This window comes from Echiichthys vipera, assembly GCF_963691815.1.
Source record: "Echiichthys vipera genome assembly, chromosome: 2".
Lineage (NCBI taxonomy): Eukaryota > Metazoa > Chordata > Actinopteri > Perciformes > Trachinidae > Echiichthys > Echiichthys vipera.
In genome coordinates this window covers 3,730,899-3,752,843 of record NC_139827.1, presented here as the reverse complement: position 1 = coordinate 3,752,843, position 21,945 = coordinate 3,730,899, and the positions used below count along the sequence as shown (strand labels likewise).

General features: G+C 49.6%; 1 protein-coding gene across 1 annotated transcript; it reads right to left on the bottom strand.

Moving 5' to 3' along the window:
- Positions 1–901: 901 nt before the first annotated feature.
- nacc1b (nucleus accumbens associated 1, BEN and BTB (POZ) domain containing b) lies at positions 902–21,745 on the bottom strand (the record flags this gene model as incomplete). Its single annotated transcript, XM_083931755.1, is given in 9 exon segments — positions 902–1,242; positions 1,401–1,498; positions 1,625–1,643; positions 1,646–1,921; positions 3,721–4,189; positions 4,717–4,938; positions 6,659–6,901; positions 8,895–9,045; positions 21,635–21,745. Coding segments are annotated over 8 exon segments (1,794 nt in total). The 5' UTR covers positions 9,021–9,045; positions 21,635–21,745.
- Positions 21,746–21,945: the final 200 nt, after the last annotated feature.

Below are 21,945 nucleotides of genomic sequence, written 5' to 3'. Positions count from 1 at the left end.
CAGAACTCACCAGCAGCTCTCTGGCGTTGCCCTGCAGGGGCTGGCAGAGCGGGGCCGGTGGGGTCGGGCGGAGGTCGGGGAGATCATAAAACCGTGCCGATATACATATCAATATTCATTTCCACCCCTGACCTCATCGCTCCCACGCTCTCGTCTTTCATCCGAGCGCCGGATAAAATAAAGCGAAACAAAGAAATATATAAAAACAAGAGGGGAGGGGGGGGGGCTGTGTACAAGCTCACTCACGACGCTGCGGTTCGGTCGCCACGCATACATTCAATATCAAAACAACAGTGTTACCGGAGTTTGGGGAAGGAAACGTCACTTTCTCCAAACAGGATTAACCCCCCACCCCCACCCCCACGCCCCGAGACCCCCACCCGCCTCCCCAGGGAATGTCTATGATTGATTATGGTAAGAAAAGGGCCTCAGTGACAGTACAGACTTTTGAAAAACATCACAAAATAAAGGCTGGAACGATTTTGAAAAAGGTTGCAGAGGAATGAAGAGGTGATGGGGGGGGGGGGGGGTAGGGCCACCTGTCAACCTCTTCTCTCTGCGACCTTTCTCTCTTGTCTTTCCATCTCTCTCCACCGGAAAGAGGAAGGAGGGACAACCCAGAGTGAGGCATTCTGGGCTGCTGAGAGAGACGGAAGTGTGGACCGACGAAAAAGGAGGGAAAGCAGAACGAACTGACTGGAAGAGGTGTAAAAAAAAGAACAAACAGATCCCCAAACACATGGCGTCCAAGGGGAGGAGTGACGACTCGACCACAGCGGCCGCCGTTCTCTACTCATCGCCCCATCCGTCCCCACCCCCACCCCTCCCCCCTAGAGAAACGCCATCCCTCCCTCCATCAATCTGTTCATCTGTCCGCTCGTCTATCTGTCCGTTCACTCACTCAAAACAAAGTGCTGCCGTCTCCTCCCGCCCCCTGGAGGGCGTCTGCTTGCGTGGCTCCGCCTCCCGCCTCGTTGTGGTTGGCGGCCGCCGCAGCAGCCGCCGCCGCCGCCACCGCTTCCAGGGAGGCGGGGTCGAAGCCTTGCTCCGCCCCGAGTGCGTCGGCCTCCATCTTCACGCTGTCGGCCAGGAAGGCGGAGTAGGCGTCGCTGTCGGCCATCAGCAGCTTGAGCTTGGGGATCCAGCTCTTGCGTACGACGCGGCGGGCGTTGGTGCACATGTCGGCCGCGATGGCGTTCATCTCGCTCTCCTTGAAGCTCGGCGCAAAGTTCTGGCAGTAGACTGGAGGGAGGAAGAGGAAGAGGAAGAGGAGGATGAAGGAAGTAAACACAAGGCCGAAGGAGAAAGAGAATGGACGGCGAGGAGTCTTAAAATGTAAATTTCAACTTTGCAGAAAAGAAAAACTCATTCATCCAAATCTGTCTCTCTGTATGACTCACATTTGACAGCGTGCAGCACTCTGTTGTCCAGGGGTTTGCGGCTGGGGTCGTTGGTTGAAGAGCGGATGCCGGTTCCACAGCTGTTGGCCAGAGTGCTCCTGAGCAAGAAGAAAACCACAGATGTAAAAGGTACGTATAAGACGATCTTCTAAAGACCTACGCTGGTGCACACTGAAACGAAACACCCAATTTCTATCGATGAGCCGAACGCGTCGGACACTGACCTGTCGAAGAACGCGGCAGCAGGCGTCTGAGCAGCACTTTGTGGCGCGTGCCGGCGCTGACGTGGCAGTTCATGAGCTGGGCGCGGGAGATGAACACGGAGGTGCCGCTCACCAGCTCCAGCTTCTCGGCCGGGTCGCCCTCCTCGTACATCTTCGGGTGGCAGCGGTTGCCGATCTGGCTGATGAGCTCGGCGGGCAGCGACGCCAGGTCCTGCCGGGAGCGCCCGCCCCTGCCCCCCCGCCCGCCGCCTGAGTCCGGGGCCAAGTCTGGGAGAGCCTCCACCCGCTCGCCTACCACTGAAGAGGGGAGGATCACGGACTGTTACTTACAGTTAGAGCTGGGTGTCATTTGATATTTGACATGTATCAATAGTTGATTCATGAATAGAGGCTTTCAGACCGCTAGTTCTCCAAACACCATCATAGCTAGTGAACAGTTGATTAAACCATGGGGCCGATACTTACATAAAAAACATTGAAACGCACACATGGTGCAGTTCAGCTCTTAAATCATTATTATGATAACACATGCTTATCAGAAAATTGCTAACCAACATCCGTTAGCGTACAGACGAAACTAACCACTGATCACTTTACCCTCCATCGCCACGCCTTGTTAACGTTATGAACATTCAATAGAACGCAGGAGGCAGGACATGACACGGGTTACACCGCACCCACGGAGCACCGACGGAGCACCGACGGAGCACCGACGGAGCACCGACGGAGCGCCGACGGAGGTAATTTGGTCGTAAACAACGGGGTCTGCTTGTCTGATTACTCTGGTGTCGGTCCTTCCCAACAGAACTTCCTGAATCTCCTCATCTCTCCAGTTTGACATTAGTTGTTGCCGTCTTTGAGTAAATAACCCTTCTTCTTCTTCTTCTTCCTATTCTTCTTCTTCTTCTTCTTCTTCTTCTTCTTCTTCTTCTTCTTCTTCTTCTTCTTCTTCTTCTTCTTCTTCTTCTTCTTCTTCTTCTTCTTCTTCTTCTTCTTCTTCTTCTTCTTCTTCTTCTTCTTCTTCTTCTTCTTCTTCTTCTTCTTCTTCTTCTTCTTCTTCTTCTCTCTTTTCCTTCTTCTTCTTCTTCTTCTTCTGGCGTCGACGTCATCCACACGCTCGTTGGCTCTCCTTGAATACAGCGGGGAACGAGCGGTCGTACTTACACACGGGTTTACTCGCAGATGAAACGGTCTTTTTGCGTTAGGGAGCTGGGAGCGCAAAACTCCCATTGGATGTCCGGTCTCGACCGTGTCCCGGCCGGGGTAACGTCTGGATCACTTCTGGTTCGCAGCACCGTGTGAAAGGGGCTTATGTTGAAAGGCACCGTGTGCTTCTCTGCCTCCATTCATGCGTTAAAACCGTTTAGCGCACTTCTTAAAAGTGTTGTTATTCTTACTTTAGTCAGAATATAAATCCAGTTGGTGATCGAACCCTCGGATGATTCGGTACTAGGTCACCGGAGACTAGAACGGAGGAACAGGTTCGGCCATATGTTTAAATCAACCCTGGAGTTTAGACTTAAACACATCCACAGGTAAAATGTTGTGGTGCAGAACTACTTTAAGGAAATCTCTGTTCAGCTGCTCTTATGCACATTTCTCATGTGTTTGGAGTAAACTTCAGTTTGTGTGACTGTCACCAAACAACCGTCTGATCGTCTTTTTGGATTAAATAAACTATAAACAATGGTTGATGAATGGTTGTCTGTCTCTGTTCATCTCTATGTGTCCTGTGATAGACTGGCGTCCTGTCCAGGGTGGACCCCGCCTCACGCCCGATGACAGCTGGGATCGGCTCCAGCACCCCCGCGACCCCGACTCCGGGATAAGCGGTTGAAGATGAATGAATGAAAAACTATAAACAGTTCATGAGCTTGAGGCAGGACCCACAAACTTTCCGTGGGTTCGGTGTTTTGAACGTTTCCTCCGCTCCTGAGAAGGTCGGATAAACAAGCCTTACGGGAGCGGCGCTTCTGAACGCTCTACGGCGAGAGTTTGGGATCAGAGCGCAAAAACTTTACATGAACACGAAAACGCAGGAACCTCGAAATGAAACTCTCCGCGTGACGCGTTCGCCCGCTGCTGTCAGAACTCACCTGCGGCTCCGGCGTTCAGCATGCTGTACATGGTGTACATGTTGCAGATCTGTCTGTACTGCTCCTCGGCGCTCTCGTCCGCCACGTCGTCCTCCTCCTCGTCGTCGTGGTAACTGATGGGCGAGTCGCTGGTGTACATGCTCAGTGTGCCCGGGCTGGTGCCTTCGGGGGTCCCGCCGTTGGTGTTGTTATTGTTGTTGTGGTGACTGTTGAGTCCGGCTCCGCCCATTGAAGTGGCGACGACGCCGACGCCCGCCATGGCGTTGGCTGCGTTTACGCGCCCGGAGGCGTCCTGGGTTGAAGCGTTGTTGTTGGAGGAGTTGGACGAAGAGGAGGAGGAAGAGTAGCGCGCAGCCTTCCTCATCCCGCCACCCGCGCCTCCTCCGGACCCCCCTCCGCTGTCACGGTTGCCCCCCTCCCACAGCCGCTTGGCCACGGGGGTGCAGACCACCGAGTAGGGAGAGCCCTCCTGCTGAAGAGAGAAACACTGGATATTCATCTTCACCAAACAAAAAGGAAGAATTAACCACAAACCATCAACAAACATAAACAGCCGATAGCACCAACGAAGAGTAGGAATGGGACTCAAGAACCGGAATCGTATGCCTCAGAGTTTATCGATTCCTTTTATCAACGCTGGCAGTTGTACAGTTGTATGAGGTGTTCCCAGGCCAGTGTGGAGATCTAATCTCTCCACCTGGTCCTGGGTCTTCCCCGAGGCCTCCTCCCAGCTGGACGTGCCTTGAACACCTCCCTAGGGAGGCGCCCAGGGTTCATCCTTACCAGATGCCCAAATGCTTTTCAGCTACAGTTACGAAAAGTAACTCCTCTTGAAAGTCTATCAAAGCCTTTTGAAACCTTAAACTCAGAGACACCTACTCACAATGTCCCGTTTTTCAATCTTGCGGACGAAGAGGGATGATTTTGGGACTACCCCGCATAATTCACAAACAGCAAATGTCTACACGCTGTGGATGACTTCATCAGACAGCCTACCTGCTGCGGCTGTGGGGTGGACTGAGGTGTGGAGGCCATCTGTTCCGTCTTCACCTTGGACACCAGGGGCAGGGGCGTCAGGCAGGAGGCGGGCCTCCCCGAGGCCGGGGCGACCACGCCGACCCCGCCGCCTCCCATCGTTTGAGTGACGGGGCTCTGGGGCTCGGAGGGCGGGGTCTCCTCGGCGTGGAGGCCCTGGGAGTCACAGCTTGGAGAGGAGACCTGGGGGTGTGGTGAGCGTGAAAGTTTAATATCACTGATATTGATTCTTTTGAAAATATACACAATATAGACTGCAGCTAATGATTGTTTTCACTGCTGATTAGTCCGTCAACTTTTCTCTAGATTTGTTGATTAGTTGTTTTGTCTACAAAATGTCACAAAATGGAGAAAAACGTCCACCAGTGTTTCCCAAAGATATTCGGTTTACCACCACCGAGAGCTAAAGAAACCAGAACATGTTCACATTTAGAAACACATTTTAAATTTCTGGTCTTGGTGGTTAGCACTGTCCCCTCACAGCAAGAGGGTTCCTGGTTTGAATCCCGGCTGGGGCCCTTCTGTGTGGAGTTTGCATGTTGTCCCCGTGTCTGCGTGGGTTTTCTCCGGGTTCTCCGGTTTCCTCCCACAGTCCAAAGACGTGCAGGTGTTCGGTTCATTGATGACTCTAAAGCACCCGTAGGTGTGAATGGTTGTCTGTCTCTGTTCGTCTCTATGTGTCCTGTGATAGACTGGCGTCCTGTCCAGGGTGTACCCCGCCTCACGCCCATAGTAAGCTGGGATCGGCTTCAATTTTATTCACAGTGCCAAACCCTAACAAACGTTATCTCAGGACACTTTACAGAGTAGGTAAAGACCGAACTCTAGGACTTATTTATGATTTACAGAGACCCAACAATTCCCCCGTAGAGTACGGTGGCAACGAAAACCTTCACTATAACAGACAGGAACGTCAGACAGACCCAGCTCTGTGGAGGACGCACATCTGTCTGCACCGGTTGGAGAAAACAACAATATTCTTACAAAGAAAAGCCAGAATAATCGATAATTACACAAATAGTTAGTTGTTTATTTTCCTCAGATACAGTGTCAAAAAAGGTCATAAAGTTTTTGTCATGCTGACATTAGAATTTATTCATTCATTCATCTTCAACCGCTTGTCCCTGTCGGGGTCGCGAGGGGGCTGGAGGCGATCCCAGCTGACATCGGGCGGTACCCCCTGGACAGGACGCCAGTCTATCACAGGACACATAGAGACGAACAGAGACAGACAACCATTCACACCTACGGGTGATTTAGAGTCATCAATGAACCCAACACCTGCACGTCTTTGGACTGTGGGAGGAAACCGGAGAACCCGGAGAAAACCCACGCAGACACGGGGACAACATGCAAACTCCACACAGAAAGGCCCCCCAAGTATGCTTTGGTACTAGAGACTTTAAACATCAAACGTTCCCGGTGTTCCTTGCCTGCCAAAGCGGCTGCTGGAGAACTCAAACGTCTGATCCCCGGCGTTTGAACCCCAGCGAGCGACTTAAGGCACCCTGAAAAATACTCAAAGTCATTTCTCTTAACGTACTTCACAATAAAACAGAGCCGGTATCACGTTAACTCTGTTTCTGGAGGTGTTCAGGGGCATTTGAAGGAAATCAGTTTTTCCTCGTTAATATGTAGATGTATGCAGCAAAGCGCTCCAAACCTAATCAGATCTCTCGCTACTATATAGGAGACCTGTAGTGTCGGTGTTTAAATTATTCTAAAGTCACAAGAACATGTCCACAAACACGGACGCTCCTGTGAAACACCACGCCGTGCCTGATATCACGCACAACGGGTGCCGCGGTGGCAGCACATCAAATAGAAATGATTCATGCCGGGTTCATTTAGAGCATAATTAAAAGATCAGTCAAAGGATTCTGTATCTTCGTTAGCAGGTTACCTTGAGGAAGAACTCGGTGCCTTTCTCCATGATCTGTTGGATCTGGAGGAAGCCGGCGGTGTACATGAGCAGGAACTGGTCCCCCACGTTCATGCTGAGGCGCCCCGTGTAGCAGAAGGCCAGGATCTGCTGGAAGCTCTGTGGCTGCACGGCCGGGGGCAGCTCCACCACCGAGCTCTTCCCCCCGGCGTTGAACAGGTCCCGGAAGTAGGAGCTGCTGGCTGCCAGCACGGCGCGGTGAGCCTGAGGGGTACACGGCGAGGGACAGGTAAGTCATAGGGGTGTGGAAATATGTGGTGAATATCATAAAACACAGCTGATTTGGGTCGATTAAAAGTCTTCTGCTTGTTCCTCCAGTTGGATGTTTGCGCCTCATGGTGCAGAAGGATGTCTGGAGGGCTAACCCTGATCCTTTTGCATTTATTATCTGTTTCTCTGGGATCTGAGGGCGCACACACACTGTCCATCTGTACCGTGCCCGAGCACTTTCCACGGCTAAAGTTTTGTTCGTTTGACCAGTGTGAGTGCAACCGTACCGTGCCTAGGCGCACGTGTACGAGCACGAGGCCTACGGCGGTTCTGAGGTCATTTCCTGTGCGCCTGTTGGGACGTAGAAAAAAAGAAGGAGGGACCATGCGCGGACATTTAAAACAATGGCGGCGAAAGGTTCACGTTGGTGTGATGCGGAGGTGGAGTGTTTACTGCAGATTTGGTTGATGAAAAGATTCAAAAACAGTCGACAAGACGCACAAAAACTCCGAGGTCTACGGAAAGATCTGGAAACAAAGCCACGCATCGCCATGACGTCATCAATGCGTGTGACGTGTTACGGCGTGATGACGTATAGGCAGCAAGAAGCATTCTCCGAGGCCCAGGTAGTGTGAGTACAAACGGGCCTGGAGGGGGGGACAAGGACCCTAAAGCACGGGGCGCGGGACGGGCGAACAGCGTGAGTGCGCCCTTAGAATGGACTTTACAGTGAAGTAGGAAGCGTGCTGTCGAGCAAGAGAACTTGAACAAAATTAGCATATTCATAGATTCTGGATTTTTAATGAGGTAGAAGCAGATGCCTCGATGATTTGAATGTGGAAGTCGTACTTTTTTTTGCAGAAAAACATCAGAAACACAAGTTTGTTTCCAGCAGATAATATGTACATGTCTTTATATTTGCACTGGTTCAGTGGGTTTCAGTTGCGTGTGCGGTCATGTATCAGGAGGTAGAAGCACCACACAACATGGACTTAGTGGAAGACCGGCTTCATACCCACCACGCTCCCCCTATCTCAATCTATTTTTGAAACGGCACGGGAAAAGAATTAGTGTCGATTATATCGACTGAATCTAACTGAGAGAAATAATTCCCCTTTACAGTACGTTCTGAGATACGGCCAGATCTCCAATGGCAGCCTCACAAATTGAAGTTGTATCGAACGACGGCAGAGCCCGAGATTTATTCCCCTAGAGGAGAGAGAGAGGTGACCGGAGGAGGGAGCTCAGAAAAATCCATCACATATTATTTAAAGCAGGACTCTGGCAGAGTTCTGACCCCGGTCGTACTTCCCTCCTGTCTCACCCTTTGAATTGGATCAAAATCGTGTCAATATCTTCACCGTGGAGCTAATTATGCCTTTCTGCGGCCCTCACAAACGTCCTCCAGGGCCAGTGAACAGTTGAAAACAAAAGGATACCCGACCCCTGCCCGAGCACGTTGTTTTAACACAGAAATGACCTGCGAGAGAACATTAAACAGGGTTCCTGCATCTTTTCCAAAGTCAAATTTCGAGCATTTCAGGTTGACTTTTCAATCTTAGCGCTGTGGTAAATCACAAATGTACATGCAGCGCGTACAGCGTATACAGTTAACTGATTACTGCACATCTTCAACACATTCAATAAGATGTCACTGTGCTATAAACAACCAAAAATAGGTTTCGTGACAGCGTTCTACAGAAGGGTGACGACTTAAAGTTGACTTGGCATCCTGTAGCGTTGGCCTTTTGACTTGTTTTTAAAAACCTGATATGAATAAAGTTACGTTTAAAGCTGATTCTGCTTCTCAAGCTACAAGTTTAGATTTAAACATTTTTATAATAATGCTAAAGTTGTTTAGATAATGCTAAATTACTGAGTTGGTAGCTCTTTAGGCAGCTCCCATGTGTTGTTTCAATAGAAATGTGGCTTTATGTTGCATTTCCTTGAATAGGTAACAGTGAAAAAAACAGAAAAACAATGGTACCTTGAAGGCGTGTCCCTTGACGACCACGGACACATCACAGTAGAGGCCCTGCAGCCGCTGTTCGTTCAGACACTCCAGGATGTTGTTGCCAAAGTTAGGGATCGCCATCTGCAGCGTCTGAGCCATAACGCTCTGCCCAGCACCACAGGGTCTGCAGGGAACACAGAGGCAGACGTTAGAATACAGAGAGGTGATAAAGACGGGGGACGGACGGGATGCAGGACAGAACCATAGAGAGAAGGGGGGGGGGGTATCATGAAGGGATGATGGGGACTTGGGGCGCGCTCACACTGTCCATCCGTACCGCGCCCGAGCGCATTTCACGGCTAAAGCCTAGTTCGTTTGACCAGTGTGAATGCAACCGTACCGCGCCTAACTGCGGCACGCTTGCCGGCCACGGACCGTTTGGGAGAGGTGGGCTTTTGTAAAGCACATTTGCACATGTACGAGCACGAGCGTGCGCACGTGTACGAGCACAAGGCCTACGGCGGTTCTGACGTAATTTCCTGTGCGCCTGTTGGGACGTAGAAAAAAGAAGGAGGGACCATGCGCGGACATTTAAAACAATGGCGGCGAAAGGTTCACGTTGGTGTGATGCGGAGGTGGAGTGTTTACTGCAGATTTGGTCGATTTGGTCGACAAGACGCACAAAAACTCTGAGGTCTATGGAAAGATTTGTAAACAAAGCCACGCATCGCGATGACGTCATCAATGCGTGTGACGTGTTACGGCGTGATGACGTATAGGCAGCAAGAAGCATTCGCCGAGGCCCAGGTAGTGTGAGTACAAACGGGCCTGGAGGGGGGGGACAAGGACCCTAAAGCACGGGGCACGGTGGGGACGGGCAGTGTGAGTGCGCCCCTATAGATGATTGAAGGAAAGGTGAGGAATGGGTTAACGCAGAGACCTCAGATCAGTGATGAGGAAACGGTAAATAAAGGAGTAATGAGACGAGACTAAGAGTAAAGAAGGACTGGAAGATAAGGAGGACTTGAAATAAAGAAGCGGGGCACGTTAAGTGTGTGATGATTAATGAATTAAGTATTTGGTAAACAAATGAAATGAAAGAGAATTTGGGGCCACCAGCGACAGTTACATAAGCCGTCTTTTCCTCTTTTTTTAAACCCTGTTTCAGAACGTCTAATTCACAGTTCATACAGTGTGAGGTGGTTTTTGGCCTACTTTGTTATTTCCTCATTGCTCAGTCAAAACGGCCTCTTACATAACTCATCTACTCCACTCGTCTTCTGCACCATCCGACAAAGACGCCTCTGATCAAAGAGTGTCGACTGTCGAACCAACTGGAAATAAACAAAGAATCTATCTCTGAATTATTTTCTTATTCAGGACTTTTTATTTATTTATCCTTAAAGGTTAAATATGTAGAATCCTTATTAAAAGCTATATTTAAAAATAAATAAATAAATACACCCACAGGGGGCGACACGGTGGGTTGGTGATTAGCACTGTCGCCTCAGAGCGAGAGGGTTCCTCGTTCGAATCCCGGCTGGGGCCCTTCTGTGTGGAGTTTGCATGTTGTCCCCGTGTCTGTGTGGGTTTTCTCCGGGTTCTCCGGTTTCCTCCCACAGTCCAAAGACGTGCAGGTGTTCGGTTCATTGATGACTCTAAATCACCCGTAGGTGTGAATGGTTGTCTGTCTCTGTTCGTCTCTATGTGCCCTGTGATAGACTGGCGTCCTGTCCAGGGTGGACCCCGCCTCACGCCCGATGTCAGCTGGGATCGGCTCCAGCTCCCCGCGACCCCGACAGGGACAAGCGGTTGAAGATGAATGAATGAATGAATACACCCACAGGGCATTTTTGAGGGGTATAAAATTGAATTAAGTCTGAATTTATATTTAAAACATTTTTGACGAGTTTGTTAATGACTTTCTGTCCTGTTCTGTTTCCATGGTAGCAGCCAATAGCGTTGGGCGTTGCTGGCTGCCAGGGTTGTCTGTTGTTGGGTGCAGCTACTGCAGCTGGCACTGGGTGAAATGGAGTTTGCCGATCCTGCAGCTGCTTATTTGTTCCAGCAGCTGAGTTTGTGACCGGAGACGGGCAACAACCAGAGTCATTATAGGCCGAGCATTCACTACATGGACTGAGAGAAAGGAGTTCAACGGCATTAAAACACACGCCCACATGGCTACGTTTCTCCTTGATCGGTAAGCTAACTTTCATGTTTACTTAGCTGTAACGGCTAACGCTAATTGTCGGTCAAACTCCTCTGCAATACTTGGTGCGATTTGCCAAAGAGGACGGGTTCAAACAGGCTCAAACAGACTCAGACTCAGGTCGCCGAGTGTGTCTTCTCGCCTGACGCACTCGGCAACGAACCTGGAAACCCGAACGAATGGAATAATTTTTTGTTGCGATTCCGATCTGTTTCGTTCATTTGCATTTATTCACAAATACCACTTCACACATAATATAATACAGTTTGTATTACAATGTTAATTGGGTAGACTGAACGGGTCTCTCAAAGGAAGCTAGAAAAGCTTATAGGGCGAGGACGCCGTGGTTCATGAAAAGGTAGTGGTACAGTCAAACATATACAGTTACCACCTCTAAGCAAAAATAATGAGTAAATGCACGCAAAAGCGCCAGAACATACATAATTAATACATGACATGCACATACAATCATACGCATACATCCCAGTTGTCCATGAGGAAACAGGTCTATATTAGATATGGCTTGATAGGTGGTGATCTTTTTAGTTGTCTTTTGAAGTTGGAGATAAAGCGCAACACCCTTTATCTTGAGACACTAGATCAGGGGTGGGCAGATCTGGTCCTGGAGGGCCACTGTCCTGCGTGTTTTAGGTGTCTCCCTGCCCTAACACACCTGAGTCTAACAATGATCACACTGTGACGAGCATCAGCTGCTTGATAACGAGCACATCATTAGACTCAGGTGTGTTGGAGCAGAGAGAAACCTAAAACACGCAGGACAGTGGCTCTCCAGGACCACAATCGCCCATCCTTGTACTAGATGGAGGCGTTCGGCTCATTCTCCATAGTCAACCTTTAATATTATTTGTTTATCTGACCTCCACGTGATTGATGGCGTACGAGCTTAGAGGAAACGTATTCGGTCAGGGCCTGGTTCTTAATAGACGATGCTGAGCTCCAGCCCTGGCCGCAACCCAAAACAAACCACTAATGGGAAACAATATGACTTTGGTTAGCCTCGTTCCTCCTGGAAGACAAGACTCACAGATGAGACCTAGAAACCTAAGCAGCAGCAGCACCCGCTCCACTGCTCCTCAGAAGTGTTGCTGACAACAGCAGGCAAAGACCAAAAGGTCACGGAGAGGACAGGTCAACCGGTATTTCATCATTTTTATAACTTTGATCCAACGCTCAAAGTAAGCTGGACAGGCTTTACACATCAAACGTTCCCAGTGTTCCTTGGTAGCCTGCCAAAGAGGCTGCCGGAGAACTCAAACTCTACAAAACGCCGCTGTGTCTGATCACCAGCGTTTGAACCCCAGTGAGCATTTTAAGGCATCCTGGAAATACTGTAACTTCTCTTAAGATACTAGACAATAAAACAGAGCTGGTATCACTCCAGTTAGTTGGACCAGTCCCAGCCTGGTCCTGGTCCTGGTCCTGGTCCAGTCCCAGCCTGGTCAGATGATGCGACAAGAACTGATGAAGCCTCTTGGATGAGAGGTGAAACGTCTTCCTAGACAAACAACCAAGTCCAGTTGCTTTTGACTGAAATTGCTTTGGGGATAACGACGACCTGGACACATGAGAACATTCACAGGCTGACTTACCAATAGAGTACTTTACATGTAGCGTACAAATAGTCATTTGTTTCTAGATCTTTAACAAAGATCCAATGCAGGCATTGTTTACTGGAGAAGTCTCAATGCTACTTAGGGCGCACTCACACTGTCCTTCCGCACCGGGCCAAAACAGGTTTTTCGGGTCAAGCCTAGTGCGTTTGACCAGTGTGAGTGCAACTGCTCCGCGCATAACTGCGGCCGGCTGTCTGTCCACGGCCCGTCTGGGAAAGGTGGGCTTTTGTAGAGCGCGTTTGCACATGAACGAGCATGAGCGTGCGCACGGGTACGAACGCAAGCACGAGGCCTACGACGGTTCTCGGGTCATTTATGTGCGCCTGTTGGGACATAGAAAACAGAAGGAGGGACGATGCGCGGACATTTAACAACAACAACAATGGCGGTGAAAGGTTCACGTTGGTGTGATGCGGAGGTGGAGTGTTTACTGCAGATTTGGTCGATGAAAAGATTCAAAAACAGTCGACAAGACGCACAAAAACTCTGAGGTCTACGGAAAGATTTGTAAACAAAGCCACGCATCATGATGACGTCATCAATGCGTGTCACGTGTTACGGCGTGATGACGTATGGACAGCAAGAAGAATTCACGCGAGGCCCAGGTAGTGTGAGTACAAACGGGCCTGGGGCGCGAGGGGAGAGGGAGGGGGGGGGGGGCAAGTACCCTAAAGCCCGGGGTGCGGTGCGGAAGGACAGTGTGAGAGGCCCTTAAAGTGTAATCCTTAATTACTAGTACTGGCTTATTACAGTTGATACCTTAAACGTATTGCTCCCGGACGTCTTTAAGTCTGGAGAATGTCCAGAACTGTGTGGTTCATTGTTATTAAACTCATTGTTATGCTAAGGGGGTTTCTTATACAATACATGCATATGTATATACACCAACAGCTGTCAAACAATTTCTCAGTAAAAAAGCTTCACTCCTGCCCACAGATTTAAGAGTTCACGTTCAAGAAAGATTTATTCAGCCTTCGAGCTCCTACAGAAAAAAGAAACCCGTCATCAGCCACTGTATATATACGGCACGCCGCTGCACTCCGGCTGCTACTGATGACTTTCATTATCAATTAATACATCCATTAATCTGAGCCCGATTGCATACTCAATAATGCCCAATGCCAAAAGCCCGAGGTGTCCGCTGCCGAGTGCTTATTTTTTCCGGAACAACCATTAAAATCCCCCAAAGGGATTCAATGTGTAATGATATGAAGTAGGACAACACTGCAAATCATCCTAATGGAACAGCTGGAGCCTCCAAATGTTTGTCGTTTCTATTCAATAAATGACTTTAAATAATTCAGAACATTTTTGTTTTGCCGATTAACTATCCGTTGATCAGCTAATTCAATTCCACCTGCAGACAACAAAACAGTCCCGTCGTATCAAGACAGTGATTGGGTGATTGATCGACTCGTAAGTTCTGCACGATGCACCACGGTCATAAAAATCTATATTCATTCACATAAACTGCAGATTAAATGACCCTTTATTCGCAATGGTTTGCAGAATAATATACATGTTCCCCTTCACTTTACCATTAGATCGCTGGAGTATTTATAGGTTTGATAACAAACGTGTAAAACCATCCATGCATCGCACCGGACCGGACCGGGCTGCACGACAACGGCAAGTCCACATGCAACCGTAACTTTACGCTCCGACCTCAAAGAATTTCACAAGTCGTTACGGTGGGAAGTAAATAGTAAAAGCGCTTATGCAGACAACAAAATGGTTTATTAGACCGTTTATGGTCAAACATGCTGACAAGGGAATATTGTGTTGCCCAGTACTGTATCTGTGTGTTCAGGTGTTCAGTAAAGGAAGAAAGGCAGACTGGTCCCTGATCAGGGCTTATGTACATGAAATGCATCCCCTCGGGCACCCTGAGGTCCTGAAGAACTTCTCACTCTGAGGGCGCACTCACACTGTCCGTCCGTCCCGTGCCCCGTTCTTTAGGGGTCCTTGTCCCCCCTTCCAGGCCCGTTTGTACTCACACTACCTGGGCCTCGGAGAATGCTTCTTGCTACCTATACGTCATCACGCCGTAACATGTCACACGCATTGATGACGTCATGGCGATGCGTGGCTTTGTTTCCAAATCTTTCCGTAGACCTCTGAGTTTTTGTGCGTCTTGTCGACTGTTTTTGAATCTTTTCATCGACCAAATCTGCAGTAAACACTCCACCTCCGCATCACACCAACGCGAAGCTTTCGCCGCCATTGTTTTAAATGCCCGCGCATGGTCCCTCCTTCTTTTTTCTATGTCCCAACAGGCGCACAGGAAATGTCGTCAGAACCGCCGTAGGAAACAAACGTGCTTTAGAAAAGCCCACCTCTCCCAAACGCTCCGTGGCCGGCAAGCGTGCTGCTCTTAGGCGTGGTACAGTTGCACTCACACTGGTCAAACGAACTAGACTTTACCTGTAAAACCTGTTTGGGCACGGTACGGATGGACGGTGTGAGGGCGCCCTAAGCCATACTGCGGGGGGCAGCCATCTTCGGCTATGCCGCTCTCATTCGGGGAAGGTCTTAGGACAGTCTGCACCAAACAACCAGGTCCGAGTTGTATTTTAGTTTGAACAGGAGGGTTAAACCCACAGCTGCAAAATGTAAACACCATCCGCTCACATGACACAACTGTTCTAACAACATAAAACCATTATATTCAACAACAGTAACGAGTGAAACCCTCACTGAAAACAGCCACAGGACAAACAAAACCCTTGATGACCTACAACCACGAGCAGGGCTAATGTATATTTTCTTTTCTTCTTATGTTTAATGTATACAACTTGACTAAGTATGTGGTAAATGGATGGTAAATGGACTTGTACTTATAAAGCACCTTTCTAGTCTTCTGACTACTCAAGACGCTTTCACAGTGTTTGTCACATTCACCCATTCACACAGACATTCACACTGATGGCAGTGGACATCTACAGACCATCTAATCTAACCATTCACACCACATTCACACACCCATGCGCAGCACAGGGAGCTATTTGGGGTTCAGTGTCTTGCTCAAGGACACTTCGACATGTGGACCGGGGGGAGGTGGGGATCGAACCACCAATCTCTCAATCAGAGGACGACCCACTCTGCCACCAAGCCACAGCCACCCCATGTGCAAACGTGCTTTACAAAAACCCACCTCTCCCAAACTTTAGCCGTGAAACGTTCTTGGGCACGTTACGGACGGACAGTGTGAGTGCGCCCTAACATGGCGGCGTGTTTCAATTTAGAGAGGGAACGTCTCCACAGACACACAGACTGGAATACTCAGCAAAGAGGCAACAAGTGCTTTCATTAGTGGGTCACATGATCAATCACCACTGTTTTAACTCACTCTTTGATAGAGGGGAACTTAACAGACATTTAACTAGATGAAAATCTTACGGATTCTAACGTTAAGGGCTGTTTCTGGAGCCACCATTTCACACCAACGTTCAGAGGGGGAAGAGACACAGATGTGGGTCTCTCCACATCCAGAGACAGAGCACTGCAGCAGTCCCTTGAACCTTTGTTGATTTGTAGAAGGCGGAGACAGCTTTTATGTCTCTAGTTGCAAAACTAAAGTTTACGACCCCGTATATACACACCGTAAAAAACACAGTGCTCTAGTGGCTGTTGAATGTCCAGCTGGGAAACTCGGGAGACAAAGGCAGGTCTTGGGATAGCAGGATGAACAGAACGAGTCAATTACTACCCGTTCACAGCAACACCGTGGACTTAGTTTAAGGGCGCACTCACACTGTCCTTCTGCACCGGGCCAAAACAGGTTTTAGGGGTAGAGCCTAGTGCGTTTGACCAGTGTGAGTGCAACCGCCCCGCGTATAACTGCCGTCAGCTGGCCGTCAACTGCCCGTCTGAGAGAGGTGGGATTTCTTAGAGCGCGTTTGCACATGAACGAGCACGAGCATGCGCACGTGTACGAGCACGAGGCCTACGGCGGTTCTGACATCATTTCCTGTGCGCCTGTTGGGACATAGAAAATAGAAGGAGGGACCATGTGCGGACATTTAAAACAATGGCGGCGAAAGGTTCACGTTGGTGTGATGCGGAGGTGGAGTGTTTACTGCAGATTTGGTCGATGAAAAGATTCAAAAACAGTCGACAAGACGCACAAAAACTCCGAGGTCTACGGAAAGATTTGTAAACAAAGCCACGCATCGCCATGACGTCATCAATGCGTGTGACGTGTTACGGCGTGATGACGTATAGGCAGCAAGAAGCATTCGCCGAGACCCAGGTAGTGTGAGTTCAAACGGGCCTGGAGGGGGGGGACAAGGACCCTAAAACCCGGGGCGCGGTGCGGAAGGACAGTGTGAGTGCGCCCTAAGAGAATAGGAGCATCAGAAGGTGGATTTTCCCTTTAATTCAAACCCCTCCGGGGACACCGCCGACAGTAAAAGATAGCTGTTGTGGTGGGAAAACTTCCAGGTGTGACGTGAGGCCCGGGCGCTGCACTGTGCGTGCTCAGCAGTCCTTTCCTGGTTGATAAATACAGGTGGTGAGCTGAAGCGGTGCTGAGCTCCAGCCCGACGCCCACACAAGGACAGCACCGAGGATAAGAGGGGCCGTCAGCAGTTCATTATAATTAATTTCTTAGTTAATGGCAACTTGTTAATTTTGATAGATACAGGCGGAGTAAATGGGGCAGTGGGCTGTGAGAAAGAGTGAAGCAGGGCTATTTACAATCCCGGAGAGACCCATTTTATTGGACGCGTTTTCATTTTTATAGTTATTTATTCTTAAATTCTAGCGCCTACACAGTTGTGGTTAAAGTAGTCGGCGTATCTGGGTGTTTCCAAGTACAAGAGGATACTTAAAAATGCGACTATTAGTATGAGTACTTACTGTGCAAAGTGTCATTACAATGTTATGATGCTTAATTAATTGGGCCGTCGTATTCTGGACCGGAAACAATTAAGAGTGCAGCCCGCCGCTTAATGGGTCGGGAGCGCTTTGTACAATTGGATCTGAACAACACGGCGTCGCATCAGAACACTATTAGCGCCCGAGTGCATCAATTACAGTTTCGTTTTTCAACTTCTGCGTTAGACTGGCGTCCTGTCCAGGGTGGACCCCGCCTCACGCCCGATGTCAGCTGGGATCGGCTCCAGCCCCTCCCCCCCGACAGGGACAATCGGTTGAAGATGAATGAATGAATGAATAAACGTTTTTGGACTTTTACGTCCCGGGGCCGTTGCACCTCGACACGGCGGGAGAGAGTTTAAGTGTCGACGTGGAGAAATCAATACGCGTTATGTAACTGTTATTGAGTTGAAGTGGCTCAGAGTGATGCGTTTTGGGTTTTATCCAGAATTTACATACGTCGCCCCTAATTCAATATTGATCTTGTTGCTTTTGTAATGTAGATTTTTCTATAAAAAACAGCTTTTAGTACAATAAGTGTTCTAAAAATAGCAGGTTTTGACCCGGGGGCCGTCTAGGAAATCTATAAAAAAGGCTAAAAATGCATAATTTCAGGTGTCTGCTCCCGAACATCTGCACTTCTCACGGCCTCGAGTGATCAATGAATCCGACAAAGTGTCCCAGCGGAGCGTCTCAGCGACCCGTAGCACGTGCACATGGTTGTCTTCCAAGTGTAAATATGTGAAACGATGAGGATCAATAAGCAGGAGGTTGCTAAGAGAGAGCATTTTAGCTTTAAGCCAACCTCGCCCATCGATTATCAAAAAGCAGCAGCACAGGAAACAATATAGTTAAGCAGACGCCAGCATTACGGACAACAAACTGGAGTGGACCACAAACACACAGGCGGTCTACAAGAAGGGCCTGAGCCGGCTTTACGTCCTGAAGAGGCTCAGGTCCTTCAACGTCTGCAACCGGATGCTTCAGATGTTTTATCAGTCTGCTGCCGCGAGCACCATCTTCTTCTTCTTCTATGGTGTCCTGGGGCGCGGGCATCAAAGCAAAAGACGCGAACACACTGAACAAACTCATAAAGAAGGCCGGGTCTGTTGTCGGCTCTAAGCTCGTCACCCTGGAGGAGGTGGTGGAGCACAGGACGCAAAACTGCTGGTGATCACGGACGATGTCTCTCATCCCCTCCACGAAACCCTGGACGAGCTTCAGAGCAGCTTCAGCATCAGACTCATCCAACCTCCTTCAACCTCGCCGCCTTAAAGAACGGCACAGGAAGTCATCCCTACCTGCTGCCTTCAGACTCTACGACGCTGCACAACAACGCTCAGGGAATAAACTCACACTACTCAAAGTGACCTATCACTGAAATGTACCTTTCTTTCTCTTGCACATTAAAATCCACATAGCATATTGTAATATAGTGTTTATCTGCGATACTGTACTTTTATTTTATGGTTGTTCATATTTTGTATTTTATATTTTATCTTATTTTTTGTACTTCTGATTGTTTTGTACCGCTGCTACGATGGGATAAATAAAGTTATCTATTGTCTATTTGTGATAAAAAACGTTTCTTTTTTTGTTTTTAAAGTGTATTTCCGAAGCAAACTTTTCTCTTCTGCCTGGTTCGATTTCCCCACACACACACACACACACACACACACACACACACACACACACACACACACACACACACACACACACACACACACACACACACACACACACACACACACACACACACACACACACACACACACACACACACACACACACACACTGCGCGGGAGCATTGAGATGTCATCCAAGGACATCCTCCCAGCCACCTTTCCCCGTCACAGGTCAGGGAGGTCAGGACGACTTCCAGGAAACATAAAGGGGGAGTTAATTCACACCACTTGACCCTTGACCCGCAGTCCCCATGTGCCCTATTAGAATATGCCATGGCTTAATGCTGATCCCCCCCCCCTCTCTCTCTCTGTGTGTCTCTCTCTCTCTCTCTCTCTCTCTCTCTCTCTCTCTCTCTCTCTCTCTCTCTCTCTCTCTCTCTCTCTCTCTCTCTCTCTCTCTCTCTCTCTCTCTCTCTCTCTCTCTCTCTCTCTCTCTCTCTCTCTCTCTGTGCTTTTACAACTTTTCAATCCCACCTCCACAGCCATAAACTCTCCTCATGCACACTGTACCCACATGCTCTGCAGCTAACACACCTAAAAAACCTGATCCCTGCAGTCTGCCTGCTGGCATATAATCGACCAAATCGACTATTTGAGTCGACACCGACACGAACAAGTGACACCGACATAAATCAAAACCTAATCACGTTCAATTTCCTGGTTTTAGGGGGGGGTTAGAGGTGGCCTGTTAGCAAGTAGCAAGGCTAAAGCTAAGGCTAACACTGAGTAAAACACTTCACTTAAACATTTAACTCTTACACGTGCCTTTAAATAACGTGTAATAAGCCCCGGACTTGTGTGAACTTTGACTTTAAAGGAATTTACCGGTGAAAAATGCTGTATTTTACCGACACTCGTGGGTAGACAGGCACCAGAAATGTGGCTCTCTCTCTGTGTGTGTGTGTGTGTGTGTGTGTGTGTGTGTGTGTGTGTGTAGAGGTGTAGCCTCCCTTGAGCACGACGGGAGCAAGAAACTTCAAACAAATGTATCAATTATGTATCAATTCATCTCACATGAAAGACCGCCAGAGCCGATGCGTCGCCGGTAGACGCCTCGGGGAGGGAGAAGGAGCCCTCCGCCGAGCCGGGAGGGGGGCAGCAGGGGCAGGGGCACGTCAGAGCGGGCGCCGCGGAGAGAGCTCTCGGTGCCCCGCCGTGTGCCAGCCTCGATGCCCGGTAGGATTTTTTTGGGAGTCCTCGGCTGGCCCGGGCCGGTGCGTGCGTGCGGAGGGAGGGAGTGAGTGAAGGAGGGAAGGAGGGAGGGGGCGGCAGCGGAAAACAAGGGACAAAAAGAGGAGCTCTCCTTCTTCTTTACCGTGCATGCACACACACGTTTACCGTCGGAGGAGCACGGAAAAACAGTCGAGGGGGGGATCAAATATCCAGCAGTTTACGCTTCTCTCGCCCCCTCTCTCTCCGCGGTGTGATGTCCGTCCAACACCGAGTCCCCTTCTCCTCCTCCGGCCGAATGGCAGCTACCAGATACGGGACAGACACGCGTTGTTGCCCCCCCTCCCCTCCTCCTCCTCTCCCCTCTTCCAAAATGTCGCTTATGATATATCACAGCGAATAAATTATTTATTAAATCTCCTCCAAAATGGGACCCACAGGCTCCGGTGTGATTCTTATTATTATTATTATGATGTTATTACCGGAGAGGAGAGCGGGCTCTATGATAGCGGAGGGCGATCATACTCCATCTTTAGCCGACATCAACAGGTCATCCCGGGACACAAATGCGCTGCAACTGTGGGCGAGACTAGACGGATGGATCCGAGCATGGCGAGGGAAGAGAGGGGGGGAGAGGAGAGGAAAGTCGGGGCTTGGCTGTGAAATGATCTTAACCCGTTTACCGACAGCAGGACACCGTGATCTTTTTTTTTGGATTGATTTTTAAATACAAAGGACAAAACTACACACACACACATCCCCTCCTGAAAGTTTTTCTGGGGGGGTGAGAAACTTCAGGAATGCGAGAGAAAGCAAAAAAAGAAGCGGAGGACTCGAGTCACTCACCGAGGGAGAGAGAGGGGGACAGCCCGCGGCGACGAATGAGTGAAGCCGGTGAAGTGGTTAAAGTTTGCTCTGTCCCCCCCCGGAGCCCATCCCCCATAGTAGCGTGCACAACTTTACCACCCTCATCCCCTTGATAAAAAAAAAACAATAAAACAAACAATAGCTTACCCACTTCGACACACCGCTGCGGACCGGTACACACCACCCCTCTATCCAAATGCACCCATCCGAAATCAAGAAAGCGCCCTCCCCGCGTACGCACGACCACAGTTCGGGGCTCGGGTAAACTGACCGAGCCGTCTCGCCGGTCGGTTGTCTCGTCCTCGGTGACCCTACGTGGCTCAAACTCACCCCCTCGGCTGCTGTATATTCCGCTGGAAAGTGTTTTCTTTTTTCAATGGAGGGGCCGGCGGCAGCGGCGGCGGCGGCGGCGGCAGAGGCAGAATAAGCGGGTCTAGTGTGTCCCTCCGCCGCGTTTACAGGCAGCCATTCATTGTGACTGTATGAGCTGTGAACCAGCAGCCGGAGCACGCACCCAATTCATTGCATACACATACATACATTATTACACGTGTGCGCGCGGCGGGTGGCGGCGGGTGGTGGTGGTGGTGGTGGTGTGTGTGGGGAGGAGGGGGGGGGGGGGGGCACGCACGCACGGCGCT